General features: G+C 39.7%; 4 protein-coding genes across 7 annotated transcripts in view; 1 reads left to right on the top strand and 3 right to left on the bottom strand.

Annotated features, from left to right (window-relative positions):
* The window catches only part of LOC120429711 (triple functional domain protein-like), a 226,984-nt gene extending 214,863 nt beyond the window's left edge, over window positions 1–12,121 (bottom strand). For 2 of the 4 annotated variants that reach the window (XM_052709377.1, XM_052709380.1), the window contains exons 1-2: window positions 11,970–12,121; window positions 4,433–5,168 (exon numbers count right to left, since the gene is read on the bottom strand). In XM_052709377.1, coding sequence (XP_052565337.1) covers window positions 4,433–4,611 — 179 coding nt within the window. In that variant the 5' untranslated portion in view covers window positions 4,612–5,168; window positions 11,970–12,121. Of the gene's footprint in view, window positions 1–4,432; window positions 5,169–11,957 lie in introns of all 4 variants that reach the window. The other 2 variants (XM_052709378.1, XM_052709379.1) reach the window with 2 other exon arrangements.
* A 501-nt stretch (window positions 12,122–12,622) lies between these two features.
* LOC120417490 (uncharacterized) lies at window positions 12,623–14,222 on the bottom strand. The gene is made up of 3 exons (XM_039579565.2): window positions 13,665–14,222; window positions 13,292–13,606; window positions 12,623–13,231 (listed from the first exon to the last, which is right to left on the bottom strand). The coding sequence occupies exons 2-3, from the start codon at window positions 13,454–13,456 to the stop codon at window positions 13,034–13,036; spliced, it is 363 nt and encodes a 120-aa protein (XP_039435499.1). The 5' UTR covers window positions 13,457–13,606; window positions 13,665–14,222; the 3' UTR covers window positions 12,623–13,033.
* Window positions 14,223–22,026: 7,804 nt separating this feature from the next.
* Window positions 22,027–22,890, top strand: LOC120417475 (uncharacterized). Its single transcript, XM_039579550.2, has 2 exons — window positions 22,027–22,232; window positions 22,294–22,890. The coding sequence occupies exons 1-2, from the start codon at window positions 22,163–22,165 to the stop codon at window positions 22,788–22,790; spliced, it is 567 nt and encodes a 188-aa protein (XP_039435484.1). The 5' UTR covers window positions 22,027–22,162; the 3' UTR covers window positions 22,791–22,890.
* A 2,443-nt stretch (window positions 22,891–25,333) lies between these two features.
* Window positions 25,334–26,920, bottom strand: LOC120417482 (congested-like trachea protein). Its single transcript, XM_039579558.2, has one exon. It carries the CDS (start codon window positions 26,609–26,611, stop codon window positions 25,706–25,708), a length of 906 nt encoding a protein of 301 aa, XP_039435492.1. The 5' UTR covers window positions 26,612–26,920; the 3' UTR covers window positions 25,334–25,705.
* Window positions 26,921–27,603: the final 683 nt, after the last annotated feature.

The following is a 27,603-nucleotide window of genomic DNA, read 5'->3' as shown; positions in this document are numbered from 1 at the left end:
TCTTCTATAAATTAAGTGTAGCTAATGAAAAATCGTTGAGATCCAGAATTTCAACATTTCAATAAAAAAAAATTTGGAAAATGTTTTAAGCTTCCGTATAGTTAACCTGCAATCATTATTTAAAAAAAAAAGCGAAACAACATTTATTTATTTCATCAAAAATTCACTAACATTCAAATTATTTTTAATAAACCCAAACATGCTCAAATGATTTTAAATGCAAAGGAATGCATATTTAATTAATTTCAGCTGAATGCTCTTAAATTTCATTTTTTATGTTTTTTGAAAATATATTTTTGCTCCTGGTTTTTCGAGTCAATTTTTTAATAATGGTGAAGGGGTGGGTTGATCGACGAAAGCTTTGTAAAATATTTGCTGCAAACTTGATCCTCCGATTTCCACATTTTGTCAGTTGATAGTCAATCAGATTCGTTATCTAACTGTAATGAGTTCGAATCCCTAATGAAGTGCAATGTAAGTTTGAGGGTGGCTTGCAAATTATTAAAGAAAACTTTGATTTTTGCAACTATTACAGAATTCTACCTAAGCCAAACTTGAACGTCTTTTTGATATTTCTAAAAGTGTTTGATGAAAGTTTTGACGACATTTACTAGTTTCACTCACATTGAAACGTGTGAAATTGTTTTAATTATAAAATATTTTGAACATATTATTTGTATCCTGAAGTGGGGATCAAAATATTGATAAATCATAAGTTTTTTTTACTAACAAAAAAAATAAAAAAAAGATTAGCATATAAAAGCATAAAATAAACCATAATTTTGAAAAAGTATAAAATCACTTTACAAGTGGTCATCGGGCCATTTTACATGATCATTCAAATGGGTCCGCGGGCCATAAAATATCACCTCGCGGGCCACGATTGGCCCGCGGGCCATACTTTGAGCACCCCTGAAATACAGTCAAACCTCTTATTACGCGATCTTCTTTTGTGCGGAATTTTTTTACGCGGTTTTTTAATGCGAAGAATTCAAAATGACGCGAACTCAATTTACGCGAAAAATTCAAATAACGCGGCCCAATTTTAACCGGTCTTAACCATTATGGTCATATCTTCTTGTTCAACGGGGACCAAACTCTGCATCATATTGGGACGTTCAAGACAACTAAGAACTTCCGGAAGTTACTAATTGAATATCTATCTGTTCAACGGGTGTCTGTACCGGTGTATTCACCATCGATATAGCTTCAGGTAGCTTCAGTGAGCTACGACGGACTCTCTGCGATCTGTTAGAATGTATGAGGTCATCCAGGAACTCCCGGGAAGTTAAGGCCTGGATATCCACCTAATCAACGGGGGTCTATATGGCTATATTAACCGTCGGTAAAGCTTCAGATAGCTTCAATGGACCACGATGGACACTCTGCAGCATGTTCGATTGTTTTGGGTCATCCAGGAACTGCCGGAAGTTATGACCTGGACATCTACCTGATCAACAGGGGTCTATATGGCTATACTTATCTTCGGTATAGATTCAAGTAGATTCAGTGGGCCACGATAGGCATTCTGCGACATGTTGGTATATTTTGGGCCATCCATGAACTCACGGAAGTCATGGCCTCGATATCTACCTGAACAACGGGGGTCTATATGGCTATATTAACCATTGGTAATTCTTTTTTTTAACTTTTCAAAAGTTTCTTGCACAGCCAGATTAATTTAACTATGTTTGAACAAAATATCTCTGGAAGAAAGTTTTAACAATTTTGGACTACATTTTGTAGTTTATTTCACAAACTGCATATTTGTATGTTTTGCATGATTTTTTTTTCATTTAAACTTCTGTCTTATAATAACCATTAAATCTTAAATTATGGAATTTGAGTAAAGTTTGTTCCAAATTAAAGGGGGGGGGGATGAAGTTCATGAAAATCAGCCAAGGGGGGAATGGAACGAAAAAGGTCATTGTCCTAGACCCACCTTCATGTATACCTTTCGACTCAGAATCAGCAAATGTCTGTGTGTGTGGTGGAATGTTGATCGAAAAATTGTCACTCGATTATCTCGACATTGGCTGAACCGATTTTGTCCGTTTTGGCGTCATTCGATCCGTCTTGGGGTCCCATAAGTTGCAATTAAAAATTATGCAGTTTAGTTAAGTTGTGTTAGTTTATATATAAATCGAAAAATATTTGAATCTTATTTGAAAGTTGAGTTTTCCGTTACATAAAAATCAAATCCAGATTTTTAGACATACCGGTATATACCCGTCAGTGGGGGTGACATTGGGTCAAAGTGATTTTTTACGGATTTGACAATTTCAATGAAATGAAATTAAATTATGTTAAAATGATTGTGTAGGGGACATCTTAAAATGACTTAGCTGAAAAAATCTCGTTCATACAACAAATCCTGTCAATTTGGCAGCTATCTAAAGTAGAGGTACGTTTTTGGCCAAAAAATTCGTCTCGAAAATCAACTTTTCAATTTTTTTGCTGGAATTGCTCGAAAAGTACCTAAATGTTTGAAAATCTCTACTCCAAACATTGTAGCATGTCAATACGATTCCCTCGAACAAGAAACACTGTTGGATGACTTGTTTTTACCATATCGTTGTATTTGAGCTTAATTTTACTTTCATTTGACCCAATGTCACCCCCTCTAAGGGGTGAGATTGGATATATTTTCAAACGATTGGCATATAAGGTAGAGTCAAATTCCACCATATTTTGGGAAAATGTTAGTAAACTATCTAATAATCTAATTCATGAATAAAAATTCATGATTTCATGGATTTTATGCCTGAAATCGTGAATTTTCATTTACGTGACATTTATATTTTTTTTATCGTAATCATTATTTTTATTCAAAAAATCATGAATATTTTTCTCGACTTCATGCGCACGCTGCATGAAATCATAAACATTATTCACGTTTACAAGTGTAATCGTCCATGGAGAGTCATGAATATTTATTCACGGCTCCTGATTTATTCGTGCCCAATTTTCACTGTTCAACCCATTCAACCCAACCCATATCCATGGCTGCCTTGTTTAATTATTCACGTTGAAACATTTTCTGATTGATAAATGGTTTGTCTCAATATTTTAAAAATTTGGCTGATCCAAATATAAAGGCAGTTTAAACTATTCTGTTTATTTTTAACAAGATATTAATTATTGTGTCAAATATGTGATTTAAAAAAAATCAAAACAATCTTGTTCAATTACCAAACGCATTTTTTCATCACATTTTCTAAGTCTTGTTTTGTTTGAGTCCGTCCCATTTGTAAAAAACAGCTAGCCGAGAAAAATGCATGTCAAATTTGTCCCGCCCATAAGACTACGTGTTAGAATTTCACGAAAAAGTGGATTTTCTCCGGTTTTCTAGATCAAAGTACTATATTTAATTGTTTTTTTTTTTTGTGATAGTTTATATGATTTAGAACCAAACTGCATCATTACATCAAAATTGATGAAATTACATATGGGACGGACTAGTTTCGAGCGGCAGTAAATTCGTTAACAAAAATAATCGATCTTACTTATTTTTTTCTAATCATTGTTGAAGCTTTGTAATTTTGAGATAAAATCTAAATATGCTCAAAATCTATACCGTTTTGTGAAATTATTAATTAATCTTAAAAAAAGTCAAAGCAAACCAATTTAAGGAAAAAACTCACCAATTTTCTTTACAAAATTATATGTTTTGTAAAAATCTTTTTTAAGAGTTTTTTTTTTGTTTGATGCTGTTTTCTATCCATTTTAGTAACTCAAGAAAACAACGTTGCAAAATTATTTTCGCTGCACTTAGTTTTAACAAGATTTCAAGTTCAACAAAACATGAAGACTATTAAATTTGGTGAGAGCTTTCCATTTTAATACAGGCAACTCTTCATATATTCTAACATATTCACAACTCATTAAAGACCAACCACGCCAATCTTACTATATACGCGGTAGGGTGTTCCCTTGGTCGTTCGCTGTGAGTTGTGGATTGCCTGCTTCTCTAATGAAGGTTCGACTGAGGGGGCATGCTTATTAATTTCTCGTCGCTCCATACCCTCAGTGACGTGATGGGAGCAAGGGCGTCTATGCGAAGTTTCCCTACACCCGCTACAAATTTCCGGCGTTTGGGGAGGGATGAGGGAAACCATTTTGTTCTATGCGCCGGCATTTGTAGCATTAAAATTCGTGCAAAAAAACTTATGCACGTGGGTGTACAGATTACGGAGTAAAAGATGATCGAATTGTTCACCTAGCGCTCACATGTGTTCCAGGACCAAGTTGCCTGCGGGTATGGGGATCATACATACATACATACATACAAGATCAAATCTTCCTTTTTGTACAGAACTATCGCATCATGATTAAATAGGAATGGTTGGTCCACGTTGGCCTTCGGACTTTGACTATTGGGACATCTTCCAATGATCTGTGGACTTAAATACAAAACTATCCCTCAACTCACCTCGGTATCCCGATGAGGTAGCTGACCACCCGCTTGATGTCCTCGGGCTTGACCCGTTCGCGCTTGGTGGTGGCCGGGAAACAGATGATCGGTCCGCCGCGGTTATCCCGGCCACCGGACAGCAGCGCGAAGCGTTCCTGCAGCAGCGGCAGAATGTCCAACGCCCGAACGCCGTCCATGGCCACCGCCGCTCTGGTTCCAACCTGTTCCGACCGTTCGCCGATCGTTTCGTTTCGTTACTTTTTTTGTATTTTTCGCGCACTTTCACTTGCACAGTGTTGACTCGCGGTCGGTTTGCGGCCGATTCGCAACAAGTTTCGAGTTTGATTCTCTTCTTCTGTTCAATAATAATTGGATTCACTTCCCTGGGCGCCCCCTCGGACACTGAGGAGCGCCGGACTTTGGAACTCCCACTCACACACACACTCTTCGCCTCAATCACACTGCGCTGCCACGGGCACGAAGACGACGTGAGGCATCGCCGGTTGGCATCTCGTTTAGTTTCGATTTTTATTACACACTCATTTAATAATAACAACAAAAGCCACAATTAATGCGAGCCGCTGGATTCGCGGCGACTGCCGGGTAAGGGAATCGCGGAACGCCGGCAGATTTTAAATTACTCATAATTCTTCGCCGCTTTCTAGTGTCTAACGACGCTCAAATTCCGATCCAGGATACAAGTCTTCACGATTAAACACTACGATATTCACACAATAGATTTTATTTTACAACACTGAAAATGAATTTTCAAAAGTTAGTGAAACTTTGGAAGCAATTACAAAATAAGATCTAATAGCAAAAACAACCACGAATTTATCCTGACCTCGACCCTGAGCCTCAAAATCCATTTGTCACACTGTTTTAAGCAGCCAGCATAACGAGCGTGGTGTCCTCTCGGTTCAATGCCAAAAAGCAGCACCTAAATAAAGCAACATAGAGACTTTGCGACGACCAATCGAGAGTACATAGACACAAGAGCAAAGTTGAGGTCTCGCAGAAGAGTGCCTCTAATGTAGGCTTTTATGGATTTCGAGTAATGAACTCGAGCGCACAACTTCCGCAATTGTGCAGCTATGGTCGTCGTGAGGTTTGGTCCGATTTGGAGCAGGAAAAAAACAAATCACAATCTAATGAAATACTAGATTAGAATTAGAAAAAAAAACATTCAAATATTGCCTCAGCTTCAAAAACTGAACAAATTTATGTGCGTGTTTGTGTAGGGATGTGCACCTGATTTTCTCTCCGGAGAGTTCGGTACGGTATGTCCACGCATCCTTCCTTCCCTGTAGGTTCTGTGAAATGTGCTCCGTTCACAGAATGCTCTCTGCGGTTAATGCAATGCAGTAGGCCTGGCCGCTTTAATCAGCGTAAAAGTCAGCGTGGGGATGCTCGAATGTACTGCTGCAATCATTAATATTATATTGAGTAAGGATGTGTGAGCCGGGTTCGGCAGTGTAGTGGTAAGCGTTAGCCTCTCACCCCTGTCAGGCCTGGGTTCAATCCCAGATGGACCCGGTGGCATTTTTCGAGACGAGATTAGCCTGATCACGCCTTCCATCGGATGGGGAAGTAAAACGTCGGTCCATTATGCGTAAAAGAGGTTTTGAGTGACTCACCACACATTACCTTCGAACGCCTAGAAATGAGCAGAAACTTGCAACAGAGCCCACAAAAGACCCGGGGGTCGTTGCTTTGCTTTTTTTTTTGGGTGCCTGATTTTCTCAAAACTGACATTACTTATTTTTGCCGGGTTGGTAACATTTAATTCTCGGAATCCGTTAAATTCATATTAAAATTTATAACCCAAAAGTGACGCTAAAAATTGATTTGTGTGCGGAAGATATCGTGTTCATAGTTTTTTAAAATGACCTTTCAAACCAAGGAAATTTTTGACAATCTGGCAACACTGTCAGAACGTGTAAGCAAGTTATTTCTGGAATATTACTCCTTTACAACGTTGAATATAAATTTGAAACCCTATCCGATAGTTAACAAAGTTTGATGAGCTGACAACACTAATGACCTTAGATATCGTGATTTAAAGAGACTTTGGTTATGTATTAAACTTTTTATGGCTTGTAGAAGCAAGTTTGAAAAAAAAACTTTTCAATATCACTTGGTTTACGCCGATTTGATATTTTGGGTTGTAAAATGAAGGTTGAAAATTTGGTAGGTTGAATATTACCTTTTTTTTGAATAATATTACATAAAAAATGCGTAGAAATGTGAACCTGATGAAAATTCACCATTTCTTGATGGGACCATCCATAAACCATGTGGACACTTTTTTGGGAATCTTGGACAACTGTCAAACCTTTTTTGTATGGATCGTTGACAATCGCCATATGCTAAAAAAAGGATTTTAGTAAAAAAGGGGGTTTTCGTAAGAAAACCCATAATGCCATACATTTTTATAAAGGTATTTAAAAGACCTTTTCAACGAGCCCAAAACATTGAAGATCTGACAATCCTATCAAAAGTTATAACCACTTAAGTGTTATTTATACACTTTTTTGAGGCCGGATCTTACATATTTTGATGAAAACGTTGTCTGGATCTACCAAGCGACCTATCGTTGGATGGGTAATCAAGAGATCTTTCCAAAGGGTCCAAAAGATTGAAAATCTGACAACCCCATCAAAAGTTATAAGTACTTTAGTGTTTTTAATAAACTTTTTTTGAGGCCGGATCTCAGATATTTTGATAAAACTAAGTGTTATTTATACAATTATTTGAGGCTGTGTAGTGTATTCACTGTATAAATGTGAGGAAGACAACAACCACCTAAAGGTGGATTAAGTAACTTTTTTTCAGAAAACATCAAAATTTCAATTGAAATAGAAGTCTAGTCTATACAACTGAAAACAATCCAAAATGCCTTTTTGTGCATTGACAATTATATTTAGCATGTATGGGCTCGTTTAAAAATATTTTGAACTTTTATGAAATTACGATGTACAGCACCGCAAAAACTTACTTTCTCGCAACATTTTTTTTGTCAATACTTAGAAATTTTGGAAATTAATGATTGCAAAACAACTGTACAGGTGTATAATGCATTTTAAAACACTTTTTTCAATAAAATGTTGACACCGTGGCTGTAATTTCAATTATTTAACTCTTCTAATTTTTTGACCGGTTTTATTTTTAAAAGTTTGTCCATTTTGGTTTATACAGAATCATATCGAGGCCTCTGTGCTCTTTTGTACTAAACTTGCTGGGTTTATCTAGTTAGCATAACAGAGCACAGAGGCATCGATATACTGAACATCAAATTCGAAGTACCGGTTCATTCTCGCTCGAAAGATCATCAAGTCGTCAAGTCAAAGCTTAAACACCAGCGTATTTAATCTTGCGCGATTTACACTGCACGTGAAGGAAAATCTTCTGCCTTGTTATAATATAACAGCAAGGTGCACTATCGATAACATTGAAACCTCCTTTACATGACTCCTTCTTTAAGTTCTGTTTTCCTACTACAACTGATCCACTATTTTGCAAATGCTCCCAATCTTTCACTAGGTACGCCAAACAGATTCTAGGTTTCGTTCGTTCGTTCGCTTCTTCAATTAGTCGCAGCGAAGCGCCACCACCACAACACAACTGTACGTAAATGTGAAATCGATATCTTTTTTCTGCTCTCTTCGTGTGTCACACACAACTTGCTGCTTTTTTCGCAAGCCCGCAATTCCCGGTTTTCCGAATCGACCCCCGACACTGACAGCTTTTTTATATTTTTTGTTATTATTTTGACTATTCGTCAAACTGTGTGTGTGCGCTGGCTGGTGTTTAAACATGAAACTGTTTTCTATCAAAGCAAATCACTTCCTCCGCGCGTTGATGCGAATATTTCGTAATCGAACAACACCACCGGAATCCGTCGTAGGTTCCTCTCTCCCTTAGCATATTGTACATCGCGATTTCGATTGCCAGAATCGAATTGGAAACCGTGTTTCCGTCTTCGTCTTCGCAGAGACACACACAAATACACAAACAAACACACAGCGACTTTGCTTTCTCACTATCCCAAGGAGGAGCCAAGAACCTCGCTCCTCTAATAACGTAAACCGTCCACTTCAGTTGAAATTTATGATATTTTTTGCTCTGCTATTTCGAATCACTTTACGGAATTTTTCCTTTTCCCTCACACTGGCTCTGGCCAGGCGAACACAGCTCCAAGCAGGTCGTACTTTTTCCGCTGCAGCACATCTTCCATTTTGCGTTTATTGAATTCAATTAACTACCGGCGATGGATCGGATTGGAACCGGTCACAGAACCACCGCCCCGCCGAGGCACTTCCGGAAAACGACGAGCACACACCACACCACACCACTTCTTCCCCAGCTGGCCGGAGTTTCTTGAGAGGAGGTTTTCCTGCACACTGCTGGTGGCCCCACAAGCGGAGTGAGAGTTACTGGAGCGCGCTACCAGAGCTACCAACACAAGGCCAACCAAAGTGCCTCAGTCGTCGTCGTCGTCATCGACTCCCGTCTCCTCGTCGTCACGTTCCGATTCCATCCAGCCGTTGTTGTTCAGCGCTAGGGTGGACTTGGGTGTTGCGCTTTGTGGGGGACAATGTTGAACAATGTTTTCAAAAAATAATAAATGTTTAATTTTCTACAACCTTTTATGTTGTGTTCTTAGAATATACAATTTGCTTTGGATTTATTCTTAGACATGGCTCAAGTAAAAATTAAATCGAAAAACATTAAAAACGTCTTTTTTAACAATCTTACGACTTCTGCAAAAAAAAATTGGAATACTACTAAAATCACTTGAGGATTGGTCAAACAAAATTAACTTCATTTTCTCGGAAATGGATGAACGGATTTGGACACTTCCGGTCGCGTTTGATCCGTCTTAGCTTGGTGTAGAACAAACTGAAACAAGGCAAAAATTAAATTTTGTTTGCATGTTTCACATTGAGACACATATCTTGCCGAATTATTGAGCTTAGTCGTGAATATCTGCACTAAACTGCTATCATGCTATCATTACGTGCTGGTTCGACCATCCGGCTAAAAAACCCAACATTTTTATACTTTAGTCGACAGAATTCTTCATCGTGCTTCTGATGTCATTTAAAAAAATAAAATTCCCTTTGTGAATCGCGTCCAGCATGCAAAGATTCCGCCGACCTCAAATCATTTCCAGAATTATAGTAAGTCCAAGTTTTCTGAATTTAGAATGAATGGAATTAGCGGAATTCGAGCAACCGTGGTTTTAATTAGATTCGAGACTTGAATTAACGAATCGCCTCTAAAGCAGGCTAGAAGTGGAATAAATATATGTGAATTCTCAATATATGAACTTGTTTATGAATCGAAAGGAGTAAGCCCTCAATTACCTGAGTGGATTAAGTAACGTTTTTTAGCATTACTTTTGAAGCACTTTACTAAACTAACAGTAGGTCCTTCTAAAAGGACTAATTAGTATTAGCAAATGTGTTAATCCTAAGGCTTTGAAAGGTATTATTCCAGGTCGACCATTAAGCGGCAATTTTTGTTTTGGAAAAAACATTCAAATCTTGATTCAATAAAAACATAATGTTTTATTTCAATTTACTATTTTTGGACCCTGAATTCAGAACTATCACTGATAGTCATTGCCCCAAAAACGTTTTTTTTTGCCCCCTGATTTTTCGGGACGATTTTGAAGGGGCGACATTAACTTTGAAAAATAATTGCAAAGGTCTTTTTTAAATTTAATTTCTGAGATTTTTTTTTTGTTTTTTTTTCAAACGTAAGACCTGACCAAAAAAAAAATAATTAGGGTTAAAATCCAGTAGTTCAACCAACCAAGTACCAAAACAAAATTTAAATTGCATATATATATTTTTTTATAAATTGAAATCTAAAAAGTGGTTCTCTTTACAAGGAATTCACAAAGGTTTCTGTTCGGAACGTTTGTTTACTGGAGATTTTATGCATTACATTACAAAAAACAAAAATTTAAATGCAGAATTCAGAAAATTGCACAATGTTGAGAATGTGTTTAATTTTTTTTTAATTTGCAATACAAGCTTCAAATAGTGACAATCTTTGTATGGATTGTCACTTTTTCAAAGCTGTTATTTTTATTTATTTTTTTTGAAGTGCTATTAATCAATTCTTTTTTTTTTGCAAAATTGTAAAATATCTTGTAAAATAATCCAGACTTGATTATCTGAAGCATTTTTTTGTCATCTCATTTGTCTATGAAATGGTCTTTCAAACGCTTTCAAATATTTCATCGTGATATTACATATTTTGAGTAGACAGATGATCCAAGTTTGCGAATTTGCCACGCACAAAGTGGACTATCAAACTTGAAACGCGTTTTTTTTTATTACATATTTTCTTAAAAAACGAAGTGCATTTATCTCGTGACTTGTTTTAATAATCCAAGATAAATAACGTTGAACATTTTTCCTTTTCATATAGGACAACCCAAAAAAGACAAAGAAAAAAAAACTTATATCGATTATCCGAAGTGACTTTTTTCAGAAGACTTCAGATTATCTAGTCTTGACTGTATTTATGACAACATAAATAACAAAAATCATGGCACTATCTATTATAATTAAGTTAGATTTCAAGCGCTTAGATCTCCGTACAGACAAATTCTTGACTTTTTTTTGATAAGGTCCTATAAACAAATGTAAACATTGAGTGTATCCCGCTTACTCCGATGGACTTTGACATAAGGTGTGAAAGGGATACACTCAATGTTTACATTTGTTTATAGGACCTTATCAAAAAAAAGTCAAGAATTGAAATAGAACGACTCATGGCATCATTCAATCCAAAATTAAGTAAGGAATTTTGCATGAAACTCTTAACAACGGTATAATAATTATTTCGCTTAAACCTTTGTTTATAAAACCTTTTTAAAAAAGATTCAAAAATTGTTTAACTAATAAAGCAATGCTGAGAGTAATAATACCTTTAAAATGCTTAGACCTTCCAACAAAAATGTGCGCTTCTCGACGACGACGTAAATTCCAAGTACTTCCCAAACACAGATGTAAACTTCAAGTTCCGTCATCAGGGGTGACATTAGGTTTGTTTACCATACTCATCATTGAATTTCTAGTAACTCTCGATACAAACTAAACCATCATGAACTACGTTATTCAACGCCATTCCGGTTATTTCATGGCAAAACTACTTTGACATTTTTAACTTCACCAAAATTTAATCCAGTTTTCACCTCACGATCCACCCTAGTAAACACAACACGGCACACAGACACCCAAGCACGACTCCTCAGCCAAAATAATAAATGAAGAGCAGAAGCAGCAGCAGAACCAACATCAAAACTGAAGAGAAGAAGAGGGCTGGACGGGCGACGACGGGTGGGTGGCTGGCCAAGCACACCAACAGGAAGAGGGGTGGTGGTGGTGGTGGCGGAGTGGGGTGCAGCAAAAAAAAAACTCTTTTTTCCCCGTCGAGTCGCGGTGAGCCGATTTTTTCGAGACAATTTTCACACCCAAAACGCGCACGAAACCGACGAATTTTATCCGAAATCACACGCACGGACCACTAAACTTACGCCACAACTCGAAATTACACACTTTTAAGCACAATTTTGCACAGAATAATCCAATTTTGGGCAGACGACGAGGTGAAATTTACCATCCACACTCTGGCTTTGCTCTAAAACTCGCTTCTTCTTTCTTCTTCTTTTTTCACGCGCGTCGCTGTGTGCGTGTGATGCTCGACAGTCCTGTACACGCTCATTGCGAATAACGCATTTCTGAGTGAATTTCACTCGGAATGCGTCAAAACCGAACTTACTCAGAAATGAGTTTATACATAGTTATCATGCTTTTGAACGGGTTCTCCGTTCGTTCAAGTTCACACAGCTACACGGAAAATAACAGCTCTGAGAACGAACGCTCGTCTCTAAGGAACGTTCGTTCAGTAGGCTTTTTTGAAACGAACGGAGAACTCAGTTCAGAACTCTAGCTTTTTCCTAGATGGGACCTTAGTAGACCAGCTAAACTTCATTCACTTTTAATCACCCCTTGACATATCAGCCCTGCTAGCTCAGTGGTAACATATAAGTTTAGTAATCAAAGGGACTGAGTTTGAAAATTCGAATGATTTGTTATTGTTTTTTGTGTAGTGCGAATCTTTTTTTTAAACTTGGAAGCTTGCACACAAAGAAAAAATACTCTAAATTTAAAAAGATCGTTCGTTGGATTAAAAGTTCGCGTTGGTGAATATTCGTAGAAAGTTCAAACTTTTTAATTTAAAAGTTGGAAAGTTTTTGATACTATCATGCATTTCTGGAACAAAATCGTTGTATCGGTAAAAGTTTTTTACTTTTTATATAAGAAAAAACTTTTTATGGCAAGAATAAATAACATTTAACATTACAGTGATGATTTTCGAAAAATGTGATGGATTTTATTTCGATATTTTAATATTAAAACAGTATGTTTTCGTTTTTTTGTTGTATTTAACGCATCTGCTTATGGTTGGCTAACTTCCACGTCCGAAGACCCCATGCTGAGCAGATTACGGATGGTCGTTTCGTAGGGCACAACATCGCGCCCTTCATTTTGGAGCTCAATAGCGATGTAGAGAACAGGGCGATCTCGTTGCCGGCCATCATCTGGACAGGCTTGGAGGAGTTATCCATTGGTTGTTGATTCGGGTAGGGAAGTCGACGTTTTCCGGCTGGGAAGTGTAGCGCCTGAACGGATAGTTCCCGATCACTTCGTCCTCCTTCGAGAATGACACAGATGTTGCCAGTTCATCCGGCTGAAGCTGCGCCGTCGCGAGTTGAGCGTTTGCAGGCGGGAGTAGCTGAAAGAGTTTGAAAGTAAATTAAATTGGGTAGACACTGAACACATTCTCAATACTCACCGGTGACTTCTTCGGTATTCCAGGTAGATGTTCTTGATCAGGTTCGTCGAATCTCGCTCCAACCTCTGGAAGTAATCCGATTACGACAGCTCCTGCGGCGGCTTTCATACAGACCGTCTGGTGCAAACTGTTCTTCCGGATGTTTAGGTAATACTCATCAAACATGTCCCGTAACGAGAAATGGACTGCGGACCCTCAGGACATCCCACACTGACCCGTCATCACTTCCGGCACATAATGCTGCTAATGGTCGTAAACCGCCGGCACCGAGTGCAACATCCGCGCTGACCACCTCCGATTATGCCGCTTCTCGTCCTACAAAAACAAACAAAATCAAACACAAACGCCATCAAACACCCAAGCTTCCTCTTACCCATTTCGGTCGTGAAACAGCTGCAGATCAGGCAGGAAGCTGGTCTTATCATTTTGAAAACCAATTTTCCTCTAATTCCTAACCTTGTCCCGCACCCGCACCATCCTCCTTCGAAGGTATCCGCGTCCAAGTCCTGGCTGCGGACGCGTTCTGTTTTGATTGACGTCGTGGACCACCACTCACTAACCACCCGAATCACCTAAACGTTTGTTTACATTTTGGACTTAGGCGTATACGGTTACACGAGAACGACAAAATGAAAGAAATTATACAGTCGAATTAAAAGTTAAAACTTTTAAATCATTTTGCAATGAGATTTTCAAAAACTGTAGGAGAAATAGTTTTCATTTTCAAAACAAGAATAAAACTTTTAATGTAGCAAATTTTAACCACTTTTTAATTCAAAAGTAAGTTACTTTTGTCATTACCATAATATTTTTTTGTGTGTGATTTTTTTTTCAAAACCACGGTGTTCATAGTCCAGTCCAGTTGAAAGCCTCAAATGCATTTTTGAATACAAATCGTTTAGCTTTAGTTTTCCTAGCCTCTCCACCTGGATTTTCCCTTGAATGGTATAATAATTTAAGTCCACAGTTTCACTACCCAACTAAACACCAAATAAAAAAAAAGAAATCAAAACATTGTTTATTTGTTTAACACCAACAGGCACCACATGCCCAAATGGTGTGCTTAAAACTAAGTACATGTACACAAATTATCGCCTAAAAAACAATAAAAACTTATTTTTGATGACGTCACGGGACAGATTAAAATCGAACAAAGAAGCTACAAAATTGAATGCTCTGTGTAGTCCCGTCAACGCGCTATGCATAGCATAGTTCGTCCGGCGAACAGGAACACGCAAGAACGGAGTGTTACGAAGCGTTCGAAGCGGGGCCATAATGTCTAGTCCTCGAAGAATGGCTGGGCACTGCAATCTAGAAGTCAGAGCGTCGGAGATTACGAGTGCACGGCTGACATTTCTACGCACTGCTAAGGTGTCAAGGTTGATCAGTTTACAGCGGCTTTCGTAACTAGGCAGATGAAATGGATCCCGCCAGGGGAGTCGACGGAGCGCGAACCGGATAAATCTTCGCTGCACACTCTCAATCCGCACCGCACTGTTTTCGTAGTAGGGACTCCATACGGCAGAACAATACTCCAGCGTTGAACGGACCAAAGCGCAGTACAGAGCCTTCAAACAGTAGACATCTGTAAAACCTTTTGCTGCACGGAAGATGAAGCCGAGCTGTCGCGAGGCTTTGGAAATCATGAATGATATGTGCTGCTTGTATGTGAGTTCCGTGTCAAGAAGCACGCCGAGGTCCTTGACACAGTTCTCCCGGGGAATTAATGTGCCGCAGATCTGGTAGTCAAACTTGATTGGGTTGCGTTTCTTGGAGAAGGTGATGACAGAGCACTTGGTGGGGTTGACGACCATTCGATTTGTTTCACACCAGTCCGCGAAGATGTTCAGATCCTGTTGGAGGGCTTGAGCGTCGGCTGCATTATTCACTTGACAGTAGATCTTCATGTCGTCTGCGTAGGACAGACGCGGTCCAGAGAGGGAGTGGTTGCAGTCGTTGTAGTATAGAAGGAAGACGAGTGGTCCGAGATGACTTCCCTGTGCGATACCCGAAAAGGCCATCAAGGCAGCCGACAAGCAGTCTCCAATCTTGACGTTGATTTTCCGGTCGGCCAGATAGGACTGGAACCAACTGAGGAAAGTCCCGCCGATTCCCATCCTTTCCAGTTTTGCGATCGCAATAGCGTGATTCAGCTTGTCGAACGCTGCCGACAGGTCGGTGTACACCGCGTCGGTTTGCGATCTGGCGGTGAAGCTGTCGGTCACGAACGTCGTAAACGTGAGTAGATTCGTCGTTGTTGACCGCGATGGCATAAACCCGTGCTGGTCCTCGCTGATCAGGTTTTTGCAGAAGAAGAAAACTGGAGCCATGACCGCTAGCTCGAAAAGTTTCGAAACGGCGCACAGTGCTGATATTCCACGATAGTTGTCCACGTTCCGTTTATCACCTTTCTTGTGTACCGGAAACATGAAGGCGTGCTTCCAGAGCTTCGGAAATGATCCAATAGAGAGGGATAGATTGAAGAGGAGATAGAGAGGCTCCAGGACATTAAGACATTAACTCACTTTCTTTGATTACCAAACTTTCATGTTACCACCGATCTAACCAAGCTATATGAAATTTAGTCTACTGATTGACAATATAAGTCAAACTGTCGCCATGGAGAACCTTTGGCTACAGGCGGTTCACAGAACGCGTTCCAAATGTTGAAAATCAATGGCTCCTGCGCTGTGGGTTCAGTTCACATTGAAAAACGAGAACGAACACTTTTCCGTGCAAATTGCATGACTGGTTTATAGATTACAAAAAAAATAAATAACAAAGCCATATTCTCAACATTTGACTGAAAAAAGTGTTTTAAAATGCATTTTACACTAGTTCATTTGTTTTGCAATCATTAGTTTACTTTACGTTACTAAATTATGTTATAGCACAATTGCTCATAACTTTTGATAACGTTATTGTCCATTTCTTTCAAAGGTACACGCCGCGCGGCATTTCAGAATGTGCCGCAAACATTGTTGTCAGCGATTTTCTGCACTTTTGGAGCAATTAAAAACATACCTGCCAACAATGCCAGGCGATTCGAAGAAGAAGATCAACAAAAACAAAACGTGCAGTATGGGATTTGACAGCGCGCATTTGCCGAAAGTGCGGCGCGTCGTTCCGAGGCTGGTTTGCCACGTGTCTTTCTCGGGAATACGCACAATATCAAATCTTCAATATTTTGGGCTCGTTGGAAAGGTCCCTTGATTACCTATCCAACGATAGATCGTATGATAGATCTGGACAACTTTTTCATCACTTAAGTGACCATAAATTTGGATAGGGTTGTCAGATCATTAATATTTTAGACGCGTCGGAAAGGTCTTTTCAACACCTTTCTAAAAATGTATAGCATGACGAGTTTTCTTACAAATCCACCCTTTTTATAAGCTTCTGGACTTAGGTCAAAATCGTTTTTTAAAGATAATTTTTGAAGTACTTAACTAAACATCACCATTTATAGATAGTGACTTAGGGGACCCCAAGACGGATCGAATGATGCCAAAACGGAAAAAATTGGTTCGGCCAGTGCCGAGATAATCGAGTGCAATTATTTTGTTCAACATCCAACCACCCGCACAGACATTTGCTCAGAATTTGATTCTGAGTCGATATGTATACTAGGGTGCAATAACAAAATCGATTTTCCAGCACAGTAATTTTTCAGTTCATTTTGGGGTCCTAAACAGCTCCCCAAAGTTTGAGAACGATTGGTTCAGTCCTCACTTTGCGCAAAGCTATTCAATTTTCCATATAAATTTTTATGGGAAAAATCATTTTTTTGAATTTTGATATATAAGAAATCCACGTTTCACGCTATATCAAAACCGGATTCATATTCGGATGCTCTGGAATGTGCTCAACAACTTTCCCGAAGAGAGTATGGTGCTTTGGTGCTATTGTGAAGGCAGACAAAAATCAAAATACGAGCGCAACCTGTCAAAGCCTGTTGCACCACAGACTGATGTACACGCTAACGACAAATCAATCAATTTCTGTACGGCGCAACAGATTTTTTCGCGCAACAGAAGAGATGCGCACTTCGGTTGGTGGTGCGCGGATAATATCTTGCTCCTGAAAGAATATACACTCAACCCCCGGTGGTTGGTCACTTTTTCGTTTGACACTTTTTTAGTTTGTACCCCGTTGGTTGGTCAAAGTCAAACTAAAAAGTGACGAACTGTCACTTTTTACACGACGCTCACGCACACTATCAAAACAAACGTTGTGTAGTGTGTGTGAACTCCGTGTAAAAGGGGTGTCAAACTAAAACGTGACCCCGTTCGTTTGACAACAGTTGGTGTCAAACCATCGGGGTTTGAGTGTACAGCGTTCTCAAAACTCGCCTGAAACGTGATTTTCGAGCAGAAAACACGTTCTAGACGAGTTTTGAACACGCTGTATCTTTTTATAGGAACAAGTTAGCACCATACTCTACTGGGCGCTTCGTTGGACAGACTTCGTATTGCATTAAATGCGTGCGTTCGATATGTTTACAACTTGAATAGATATTCTCGAGTCTCCCACCTACAAGCGAATCTCATTGGATGCAATTTCTCAAAATTCTGTAAATATCGTTCTTGCGTTCTTCTTCATAGAATCATTAGATCAAGATTACCCCATTATCTTTATGAAAAATTGATTCCCTTTCGTAACACAAGAACCCAAAGTTACGTTATTCCAAATCATAACTCCTTTTACTACAGTCAATCATTCTTTGCTAGAGGCATTGTAAATTGGAACAGCTTACCAACCAGTATTAAACTCGTTATATCTAAATATACTTTCAAACATGATTTGCTCACCTACCTTAACAACACGAATAATTAATTAGTTTAAGAGAACCTATCACTGTGTAAAATTAGTTTTATTGAATCACGCAAGCACTAGTGTGGTTCAGGGCTCCTTGGAAATGCAAAAAGTTCAGCTAGACCGTTGCATTGTTGATAAAATCATTGTTCTATGTCCACAGAAGCTCCCCTGAAATTTTCAGCCAATTTGGTTCAGGTTTCATCGAAGCTCTATAGCATTTAAGTTTGTATGCGTTTTTCATGGAGAATATTCACTTTTTTACATTTTATGACCGCAAAAAACATCTGCTTAACCAAAATGGCTGAAACCTGAGATATATATCAATTATAATATGGGGAACAATTTTCTAGAACACTTTAACTTAATCCGAGCAGAACTGACTTAGTTATAAGTGGATTAAGTGAAGGTGTCGAAGTTGTATTTTCCAAAGGGCCTCTTTCGCCAAATTTTCACCTGATGGCTCACTTTGATCGATGGCAAATCATTTGACAACTTGGTTGTTGTTGATGTCAGAAAAATGGGCATGATGGTTTCAACTCTTGTGGAACAATTTAACCAGATTTCTTTCGTCTTTTTCAGGTTCCGGTGGAACAAGAGCTTTTGGCCAGGGAACTACATGACTCGGACCGGGCTAGGTTATTTTAGAGAGATGGATTTCGATCTGGAGAATACGACGAATGTTGTGATTGGTAGCTTCCGTTTGCTCGACCGACGTTTGCACTCCGGCGATGTACGGACGGCCAGTGGAGCTCCAGCCCCACTCTGTCGCTTCCATCCAACTGAGATGGGTGATAGGGGGAAGGGAGATTTCATGGTTGATTGGTGGCTTACGGTTGAATCTCCGGTCTTCGACATCGGTCCATCTTTTCTTCCAAATTCTTCCGTGTCCGATGGCATTCCGAAAGATGCGATGAAGGCCAGCAGACTGAGGGTTGTCGTCCTCAACAATTATGGCGGGGGATAGCGCCAACGACGAAGGAAGTCATTATTGGACGTAGGCAGATACCGCAAGGGACTCATACTGCTTTGGCTGACCAATCCGGGTGCACGCACGTTAACGAAATCACCAGGTCCCGCACGTCCGAGTGAGTTCGATTGGCTATCTGCACCCTATCGAGCGTGAACTCTCCACTCGAACCCATGGAGATTGAAAAAGGTCGATGTCTTGGTCGATGTTCCTCAGATCAGATCTTTTATAAAACCTTGTTCGGGAGTAATCCATAGTCACCCTCGGGACTAAATACCAAGTATCTACAAATGCTTTGCTCTAGTCAATTTGGCGATCAGCTTGTCCACTATTGGAACAATACGCAGACTCGAACATGGAAGACCGTAGAAAGGGGGGGGGGGGGGGGGGTTGGAAGAAGCAAGAGGAGACCATCACGTCCACATCGCAATCATCATCGTGGTCATTCGGGACACCTACGATCGAGAAAGCGGACGTCTACTCTGAGTCTCTCTGAGAGGATCGAAGTAAGGGCCGTCACACGACCCGTCTGCTCATGGTAGTAGGGTTCTTGATGACCCACAAATCTATCTTAAATCTAGTCAGTCTCAATCCAGTGCGCTAAGTTGACCGAAGAGCGCGCACGGTGCCTGTTCTCTGGACGGAAATATTTCTAAGTTGTATGAATATAAAACTCCGCCTGACTTCTCCGCTGTCGAAGGCTTCTTGGTAGAAGACGCGGTCCCACACACCTCAAAGCCTCAAATTTATGGACCTCACAATCACCTTCATTTGAAATTGTAAAAAGGGGCAGGAGCTAAGCAGCCAAGTACAGCATTTTTTCAAACCTGACTTTTAGTTAACATCAATTTAATTATAACGAGATAAATGGCCGGCCTCTTTCAATCTCCATGGGTTCGAGTGGAGAGTTCACGCTCGATAGGGTGCAGATAGCCAATCGAACTCACTCGGACGTGCGGGACCTGGTGATTTCGTTAACCCGGATTGGTCAGCCAAAGCAGTATGAGTCCCTTGCGGCATCTGCCTACGTCCAATACTGACTTCCTCCATCGTTGGCGCTATCCCCGCCATAATTGACAACCCTCAGTCTGCTGGCCTTTATCGCACCTTTCGGAATGCCATCGGACACGGAAGAATTTGGAAGAAAAGATGGACCGATGTCGAAGATCGGAAACTCAACCATAAGCCACCAATCAATCATGAAATCTCCCTTCCCCCTATCACCCATCTCAGTTGGATGGAAGCGACAGAGTGGGGCTGGAGCTCCACTGGCCGTCCGTACATCGCCGGAGTGCAAACGTCGGTCGAGCAAACGGAAGCTACCAATCACAACATTCGTCGTGTTCTCCAGATCGAAATCCATCTCTCTTGAATAACCTAGCCCGGTCCGAGTCATGTAGTTCTCTGGCCAAAAGCTCTTGTTCCACTGGAACCTGAAAAAGACGAAAGAAATCTTGTTAAATTGTTCCACAAGAGTTGAAACCATCATGCCCATTTTTCTGACATCAACAACAACCAAGTTGTCAAATGATTTGCCATCGATCAAAGTGAGCCATCAGGTGAAAATTTGGCGAAAGAGGCCCTTTGGAAAATACAACTTCGACACCTTCACTTAATCCACTTATAACTAAGTCAGTTCTGCTCGGATTAAGTTAAAGTGTTCTAGAAAATTGTTCCCCATATTATAATTGATATATATCTCAGGTTTCAGCCATTTTGGTTAAGCAGATGTTTTTTGCGGTCATAAAATGTAAAAAAGTGAATATTCTCCATGAAAAACGCATACAAACTTAAATGCTATAGAGCTTCGATGAAACCTGAACCAAATTGGCTGAAAATTTCAGGGGAGCTTCTGTGGACATAGAACAATGATTTTATCAACAATGCAACGGTCTAGCTGAACTTTTTGCATTTCCAAGGAGCCCTGAACCACACTACGCAAGCACACAAATTGTAACAATTAAAAAGATTTTATCTTACGTTACATGAATAAATAAATAAATAAATAAATAAATACTCTCTTCGGGAAAGTTGTAGAGCACATTCCAGAGAATCCTAATATGAATCCGGTTCTGATATAGCGTAAAACGTGGATTTTTTAAATATCAAAATAAAAAAAAATGATTTTTCCCATACAAATTTATATGGGAAATTGAATCGCTTTGCGCAAAGTGAGGACTGAACCAATCGTTCTCAAACTTTGGGACAAAAACTTTTAAAAATATTTGTACCAGCCTTGACACTTTTCACTTCGTACCCCGTTGGTTTGTCACTTTTTACACTGCACTCACAGACACTATCAAAACAAAAAGTCTGGTCGTGTGTGTGAGCTCTGTGTAAAGAGGGTGTCAAACTAAATAGTGACCCCGTTCGTTTGACAACAATGGGTGTTAAACCAACGGGGATTCAGTGTACTTTGGATTTTTTGTAAATTTCTGACTAGAAAGCCATATTAAGTATTATAAATCTTCCATCCCAAAACTTATTCCTATTCTATTAAAAGCAGCCCAACCCCAAGATGACAGCCCCCATACAAACCTATCTAGCTCAACATTTGGAAATGACTGTTACTAAAAACTATGCAGTATTGCTCATTCTGGTTTAGAATGACTAAATAAGCTTTTTAGAATTATTTCCTTTGAAAGGTGAGAGTGTGTGCGTGCAACATGGAGTTAAACTTTTTTAAACCCCATGGTAAGCTTCACAGCAACTGCACAGATAGTTTAACTCCATGTTGCGATTTGACAGCTCGATAGCTACAAGGTAAACAATCTGTGTAATTTTTCTTACACAGATATGTGTTATGTGGATTTTGCGTGCTAAGCGTGATTTTCAGTTACAGTGTATTTTGACTTTTAAAATAACAACTTTACACTTTTCGTGCTGCTGCATGGGTTTCAGTTTAGACAGGTTTAGACGAGTGGTTTGTGTCTTCGCTGCAAACAGTTTGAATTCTGCGATTGTTTGGTTCGATGCATTTTAGCGTATACATTTTATTTTGTTTTCAAAATCTGTTGTAAATAACATCAAAAGCTCTTTAAAAGTTTCAAAAGTTTTAAGTAAAATATCAAATTAACTGGAACAAAATGAGTGCAGAGGAAGTGGAATATCAGCTGCAGCATTTCAGTTTTTGCGCCGAAGATATGATTGTTGAAAGTAAGCATCTCTTAAACATCAAAAAAACCGGACATAATCTTAAAAATATCCTTCCCCGCAGATCGAGAAATGGTCAAGCATCTCATCCAGCTGTCCCTGCTGGAATTTACCGACGAGTACGTAAAGTGCCACAAAATCGCGGACGAACCGGCGATGGCGCTGCGAGCCCAGTGCTACGTAACGGCCAACACAATGTTCTCCGAGTGCACGGCAAAGCTGGACCAGTTGGACAAACTGTTCCGCACGACGCTGCACATTCCGGCCAACGTGCTGCTGCCGTCCGATTTGCTGCACAAGAAAAAGTACACCGCCGAACAGGTGACGGCCCTCGAGGACAAAGTGGCCGAGTTGGACAAGCAGTTTCGCCGGGATGGAATCTTTCTGGCGATGCTGCAGGACGAAATCGAGGTTCACGACCGGCTGGCGGATTGCATTGGCAGCGAACAGAAACTGATGGAGTTGGCCGAGCAGTACCGGCGGGAAGATATTGTTCCGGAAGAGGACGTTGCGCTGGTTGACGACCTGGCGGAGGTGATGCAGGATGTGCTGCGATCGTAGGGGATTGGCCACTTTTTAGAATATGGTTTGTGGATCAAAAAAGGAATTTTACTAACTTCTAGCTTAACTTTCTTTTATGAATAAATTTACTTTTTTTAAAGCTTTTGTTTAGAATATCTTAAGATGAGAAACATTCTTAGAGTCTCAAATCAACTGAAAATTATTGAAAATACACTGCGTTGCTTGTTTTTGTTGGGTCTGATTTTTCTGACCGTCCAGACTCGATTATCTGAAGGTTTGTAAGAAACTTCGGAGAATCGAATCACGACAAAAAAAATTCTTACTTTTAACATCAAATTCGAGCTCTGTGACCCAATTTTAGTCAGATTTGAATAGTTGATTACCTATCAAATTACAAAATGGATGTTTTCAATATTTGATCACCGCCATTTTGGCCGCCATGTTGGATTTTAAAATTCTTAATCACTTTAGCGTAATTTAGGAGTCATACTTAAGCTCGACAATCAAAACTAAAACGTATATTTTTTTTCGTGGTTCGATTATCCGAAGTTTTGATTATCCAAAGTGAAATTTTCCGAGGCCTTTGGATAATCGAGTCTGGACTAAAAACAGTCACAATATTTTTTTCGAAAGGTTGAGATAATTTTCAACAAAATTGCTTAAGAGACATTGAAGATTTGATCTCTAGTAACTACTAACTAGAGTTTTTTTAAAGGTCTTATAAGCTATTGTGTTTCATATGTTTATAAAGTTGCTGAAAATACAACGAATAAAAGAAAAAAGAAACAATAAAATTTCAAAAACAAATATTTTTAAGCAATGCACAAACATGCACAACTATGTACACTATTTTAAAAAATATAAAAACTTGAATTTTTTCAGTTAAAATTAAACTTTGACAAACTATATCTTGAAAACGGTGTACTTTATCGAAAAATCTGTAAAGAACTTTTTGATGGCGAATTTGATTTTACATTATCTGAAGTAATTTTTTTCGAGTTTAGTTTCTATTTTTCCAAAAAAAAAACGATTTTTTTAGGCTATAGCCCGGCGGCTCAAAAGTTGCGATTTTTGTCTCCTAAAGCAAATCAAACAATTTCAATAAAATCAAAAATACCGCCACAAACTACGTGGGCACTTTTTGGAAATTTTGACTCCCCCCTCCCCGTCGCGGACAATTTTCATACAAAAAAAATCTTTTTTGTATGGAGCGTGGCAATCGCCAACCTTTACGTAATAAAACATCGTAATAGAACGCTTCCTAAATGAAAAAAATCTGAAAATACCTAGGTATTTTAAGCTCATTGAAAAAAATTAGAAAATTTGAATAGAATTTAAAAAAAGTTTTATATTAAGTACTAACAATAAGTTTTACCTTTCTCACCTTACTGGTGAATGCCTATAATGGAAAAACCTGAGCAAATGTCCGGTTTGTGATGGTGCGAGGATACAAAAAAACGCCACTCGATTATCTCAGCACTGGCTGAACCAATTTAATCCGTTTTGGACTCTTTCGATCTATCTTGGGGTCCCATAAGTCGCAATTGAAAATTATAAAGTTTAGTTGAGTACTTCAAAAGTTATGCTTAAAAATCGATTTTGACTAAGGTGAGAATCGGTTTGTTGGAGCTTAAAATTAAAGTTCTGACAACCCTATCAAAAGTTATAAGCACTGAACTGCCCCTGATCGCATAAATGTCCCATATGCATTTTCATCGATTTCAAGTTATTGATGCAGAATTGTTCAAAATTATGTGCTCTTTCAAAAGAGCGTATAACATCCAGTACTTTGTTCTGGAAATCAGAAGGAAATCCAGTTTTTTCGCGAAAACTTAACACGTAGCCTTATGTGTGGGACAAACTTCAAATGCGTTTTTCTCAGCTTGCTGTTTTTGCATATGGGACATTTATGCGAACATGGGAAGTGAAGTGTTATTTATACAATTTTTTGATGCCGGATCTCAGACATTTTGATGAAAACGATGTCCGGATCCGTCATGCGCCCCTCCGCTGGATGAGTAATCAAAAGACCGTTCTAATGAGCCTGACAAATTGAAGACAAATTGAGAATCTTATCAAAAGACAGTGATTAAAAAAAGATGAAAAAAAAAAAATAGGCGGAACGTTGAAATAGAAGATGTTGCTATTTATATAAGATGAATTTACTATATAAAATATTCATATGATGATGATGATGATGGTCCCACCTCATACCCCTACAAAGGTTTGAGCTGGACGAGTTATCGTTATGATAATTTATTTGAACATTTAAATCAGAATTGCAAAAAAAAAAAACGACCTGATTTTTAAAGCAAATATAAATTAGCTTTTCAATTAACTCCGTCATTACAGTTTACTTTCGTAGATTACTAGTTGATAGGCCTGTAACTGTATCAGCTTCAAGGAATCGCATTTTGTACTAACTACCGTTCGGAACACATATAGTTTTACTTGTATCTATCTGAACTGGATTTCTACTAATGAGAATAAGGCACGACCACCTAAAAATGCCCAAAATACCAGAAAATTAGTCCTACCTAAGAAAAGTTTATGTTGAATGAAATGCTGTGATATTTTTAAATTGAAAAACGCCACTTTTTTAGAAAATCGTTCTATTATAAAATTGCCTACAACAGCTCTCAGTCGAACCAATAAACACGTGATAACTTTGTTGTCTGTGGTCAAACGTTTAGAATAAAACGGGTAACACAAAATTGGTAGCGGCGGTGATTTCTTTCGGTTAATTTTGATTGCGCATTTTGGTGGCCTAAAATGCACATCACTTCGAGGTAGCTGGGCTCGCGTGCCTTTTAATTGTAGAAAATAAAAAAAAAATCTTTTGATTGTGATTGCACCTACACCTTTCGATAACGGAACAGAGTTGAAACTTTTCGACCTTGATGTACAAACGACGAATAATAAAAATGTAAACAAACAAGCTAACAAATTACCGTCTACAAATTCGGGGCCACAAAGTTGAGGAAGTTCATGAAAATCTCAAAGCCAATGAAGCATGCCGCGTTCGCCGGGAACGCCCGCAGCATGACCGGCGTAACGCCCTTGTAAAGTGCCAGCGGTCCTTCGTTCTTCATCAGCTCCCGGAACACGTCGCGGATTCCGTTCTTGTAGGTTCCCTCGGGGGCCGTCTGGAGCCGTGACTTGAGCACATCGGCGGGCATTCCGATGGCCCAGTTGGCAATGCCGGCCATTCCTCCGGCGAAAATCGTTCCCATCAGGCCAACGGCGGCGTCCTGCTTTTCGTCGGCCTTCGGGGCCATCGCCTTCTTCACGTACTCGTACGTCAGGAAGTACATTCCGGAGGCCGGCACATCACGAAGCAACGTGGCAAAGGCCCCCTTGTAGATGCTACGGATTCCTCCTTCCGCGTACAGCTGCTTCGCACAGTCCACCATTCCGTTGTACTTCTGCGGACCCGTGCCACCCTGCTGGATCTGCAGCAGACACTTGATCCGCTCGCCCGGGGCCATGACCGTGGTCGTGAATATTCCGGAAAACGCTCCAGCCGCAAACAGCTGCGTGTTGGTCAGTTCCTCGTCCGGACTGCTCTGCTGCAATCGCTTACCAACCCCGAATCCGAAGAAACTCATCGCGAAAATCGGCGCCACTCCCGTCATTGGAGCCGACATGCCCTTGTACAACCCCCTGAAGCCTTCGCGTGCAATAGTCTGTTTGGCACAGTCCAACGTTCCTCGGTACTGCGGCGCCTGGCCCGCGGCCGGAAGTGGCATTGTCTGCAGTCGCACCTTGATTGTGTCGAGCGGGTGACCCGCCAACACGGTACAAATTCCTCCGAACCCGCCGGAGAGAAAGTACTTGACGGGGCTGACGTTTTCGGACATTTTGAACGACGACTTGTTGATCGAAAACTTTGAATGTTATATCACCGTGGAGCTACGCGTTTCTTCGGTTATTCCGGGGATCGGTTTTTCTATCTACTACACTCTGCTATAGATAATACTGAACACTGAATAGAGGCAGCAGACGATAAGCGGCTTGCAGGAACGACGACGACGACGACGGGAATCTCAGCGGGGAAAGTCCAAAGTGCAGAGAGCTGATTAATCCTTTTCCTTTTGATTTCGTTTCTTGAAAAGCAACATCCAAACATTTGACTTGTCATCGCGCACTCTTCTGTTTTGATCTTCTTCGTTTTCTTTGGCGCGGTGACGTGCCGAAAATCAAGGCATTTCAAAAACAAGGTTGGTGACATTTTATTTTCGTTTTTCTTACACGCTCAACGATTGTAACACAGTTTAGTGTTATTTTTATTGAGAATCGGCTAACAAGATTTTATTGATTTTCTTTTTTGTTTCAAAACAATATTGCACACATTGCACCAAATTCTCCCTCTGTGCAAATCATAACTGCACACCAAATATTTGCACACTTAAAATCCTACCCCTTCTCCCCCCCCGCTCGCCTATAGTGGTGCGTGTCTCGACTGAGCTTTGATATATGCTTTCGAATACTTTAGTTTCAAACAGGGGAGTGCGAGGCTGTGACAGTTACCCGTCGTCGGTTACACCCTTACCAAAAATCATGATTTTTTGAGTTCCAAATCCCACTTTTCATACGACTTTTTGAGTTCAGGTACTACAACCATAAAAATGGTTATATGGGTTGAACTGAAAAAATCGTATGAAAAGTGGGATTTAGAACTCAAAAAATCATGATTTTTAGTAAGGGTGTACGCATTTCTGAAGGAACCGGTCAAGAAAAATAATTTGAAATTATTTCAAACGGGCAGGAGCGGCAGCGAAAGCAAGCCAGAGAGGGTGAAGAAAGCCCCAAGAAATCGTCGACATAAACATCGACATAAACTTTTAAAAGT

This window comes from Culex pipiens, chromosome 3 (assembly GCF_016801865.2).
Source record: "Culex pipiens pallens isolate TS chromosome 3, TS_CPP_V2, whole genome shotgun sequence".
In the NCBI taxonomy this organism is placed as follows: Eukaryota; Metazoa; Arthropoda; class Insecta; order Diptera; family Culicidae; genus Culex; species Culex pipiens.
This window is presented reverse-complemented; position numbering and strand designations above follow the sequence as displayed.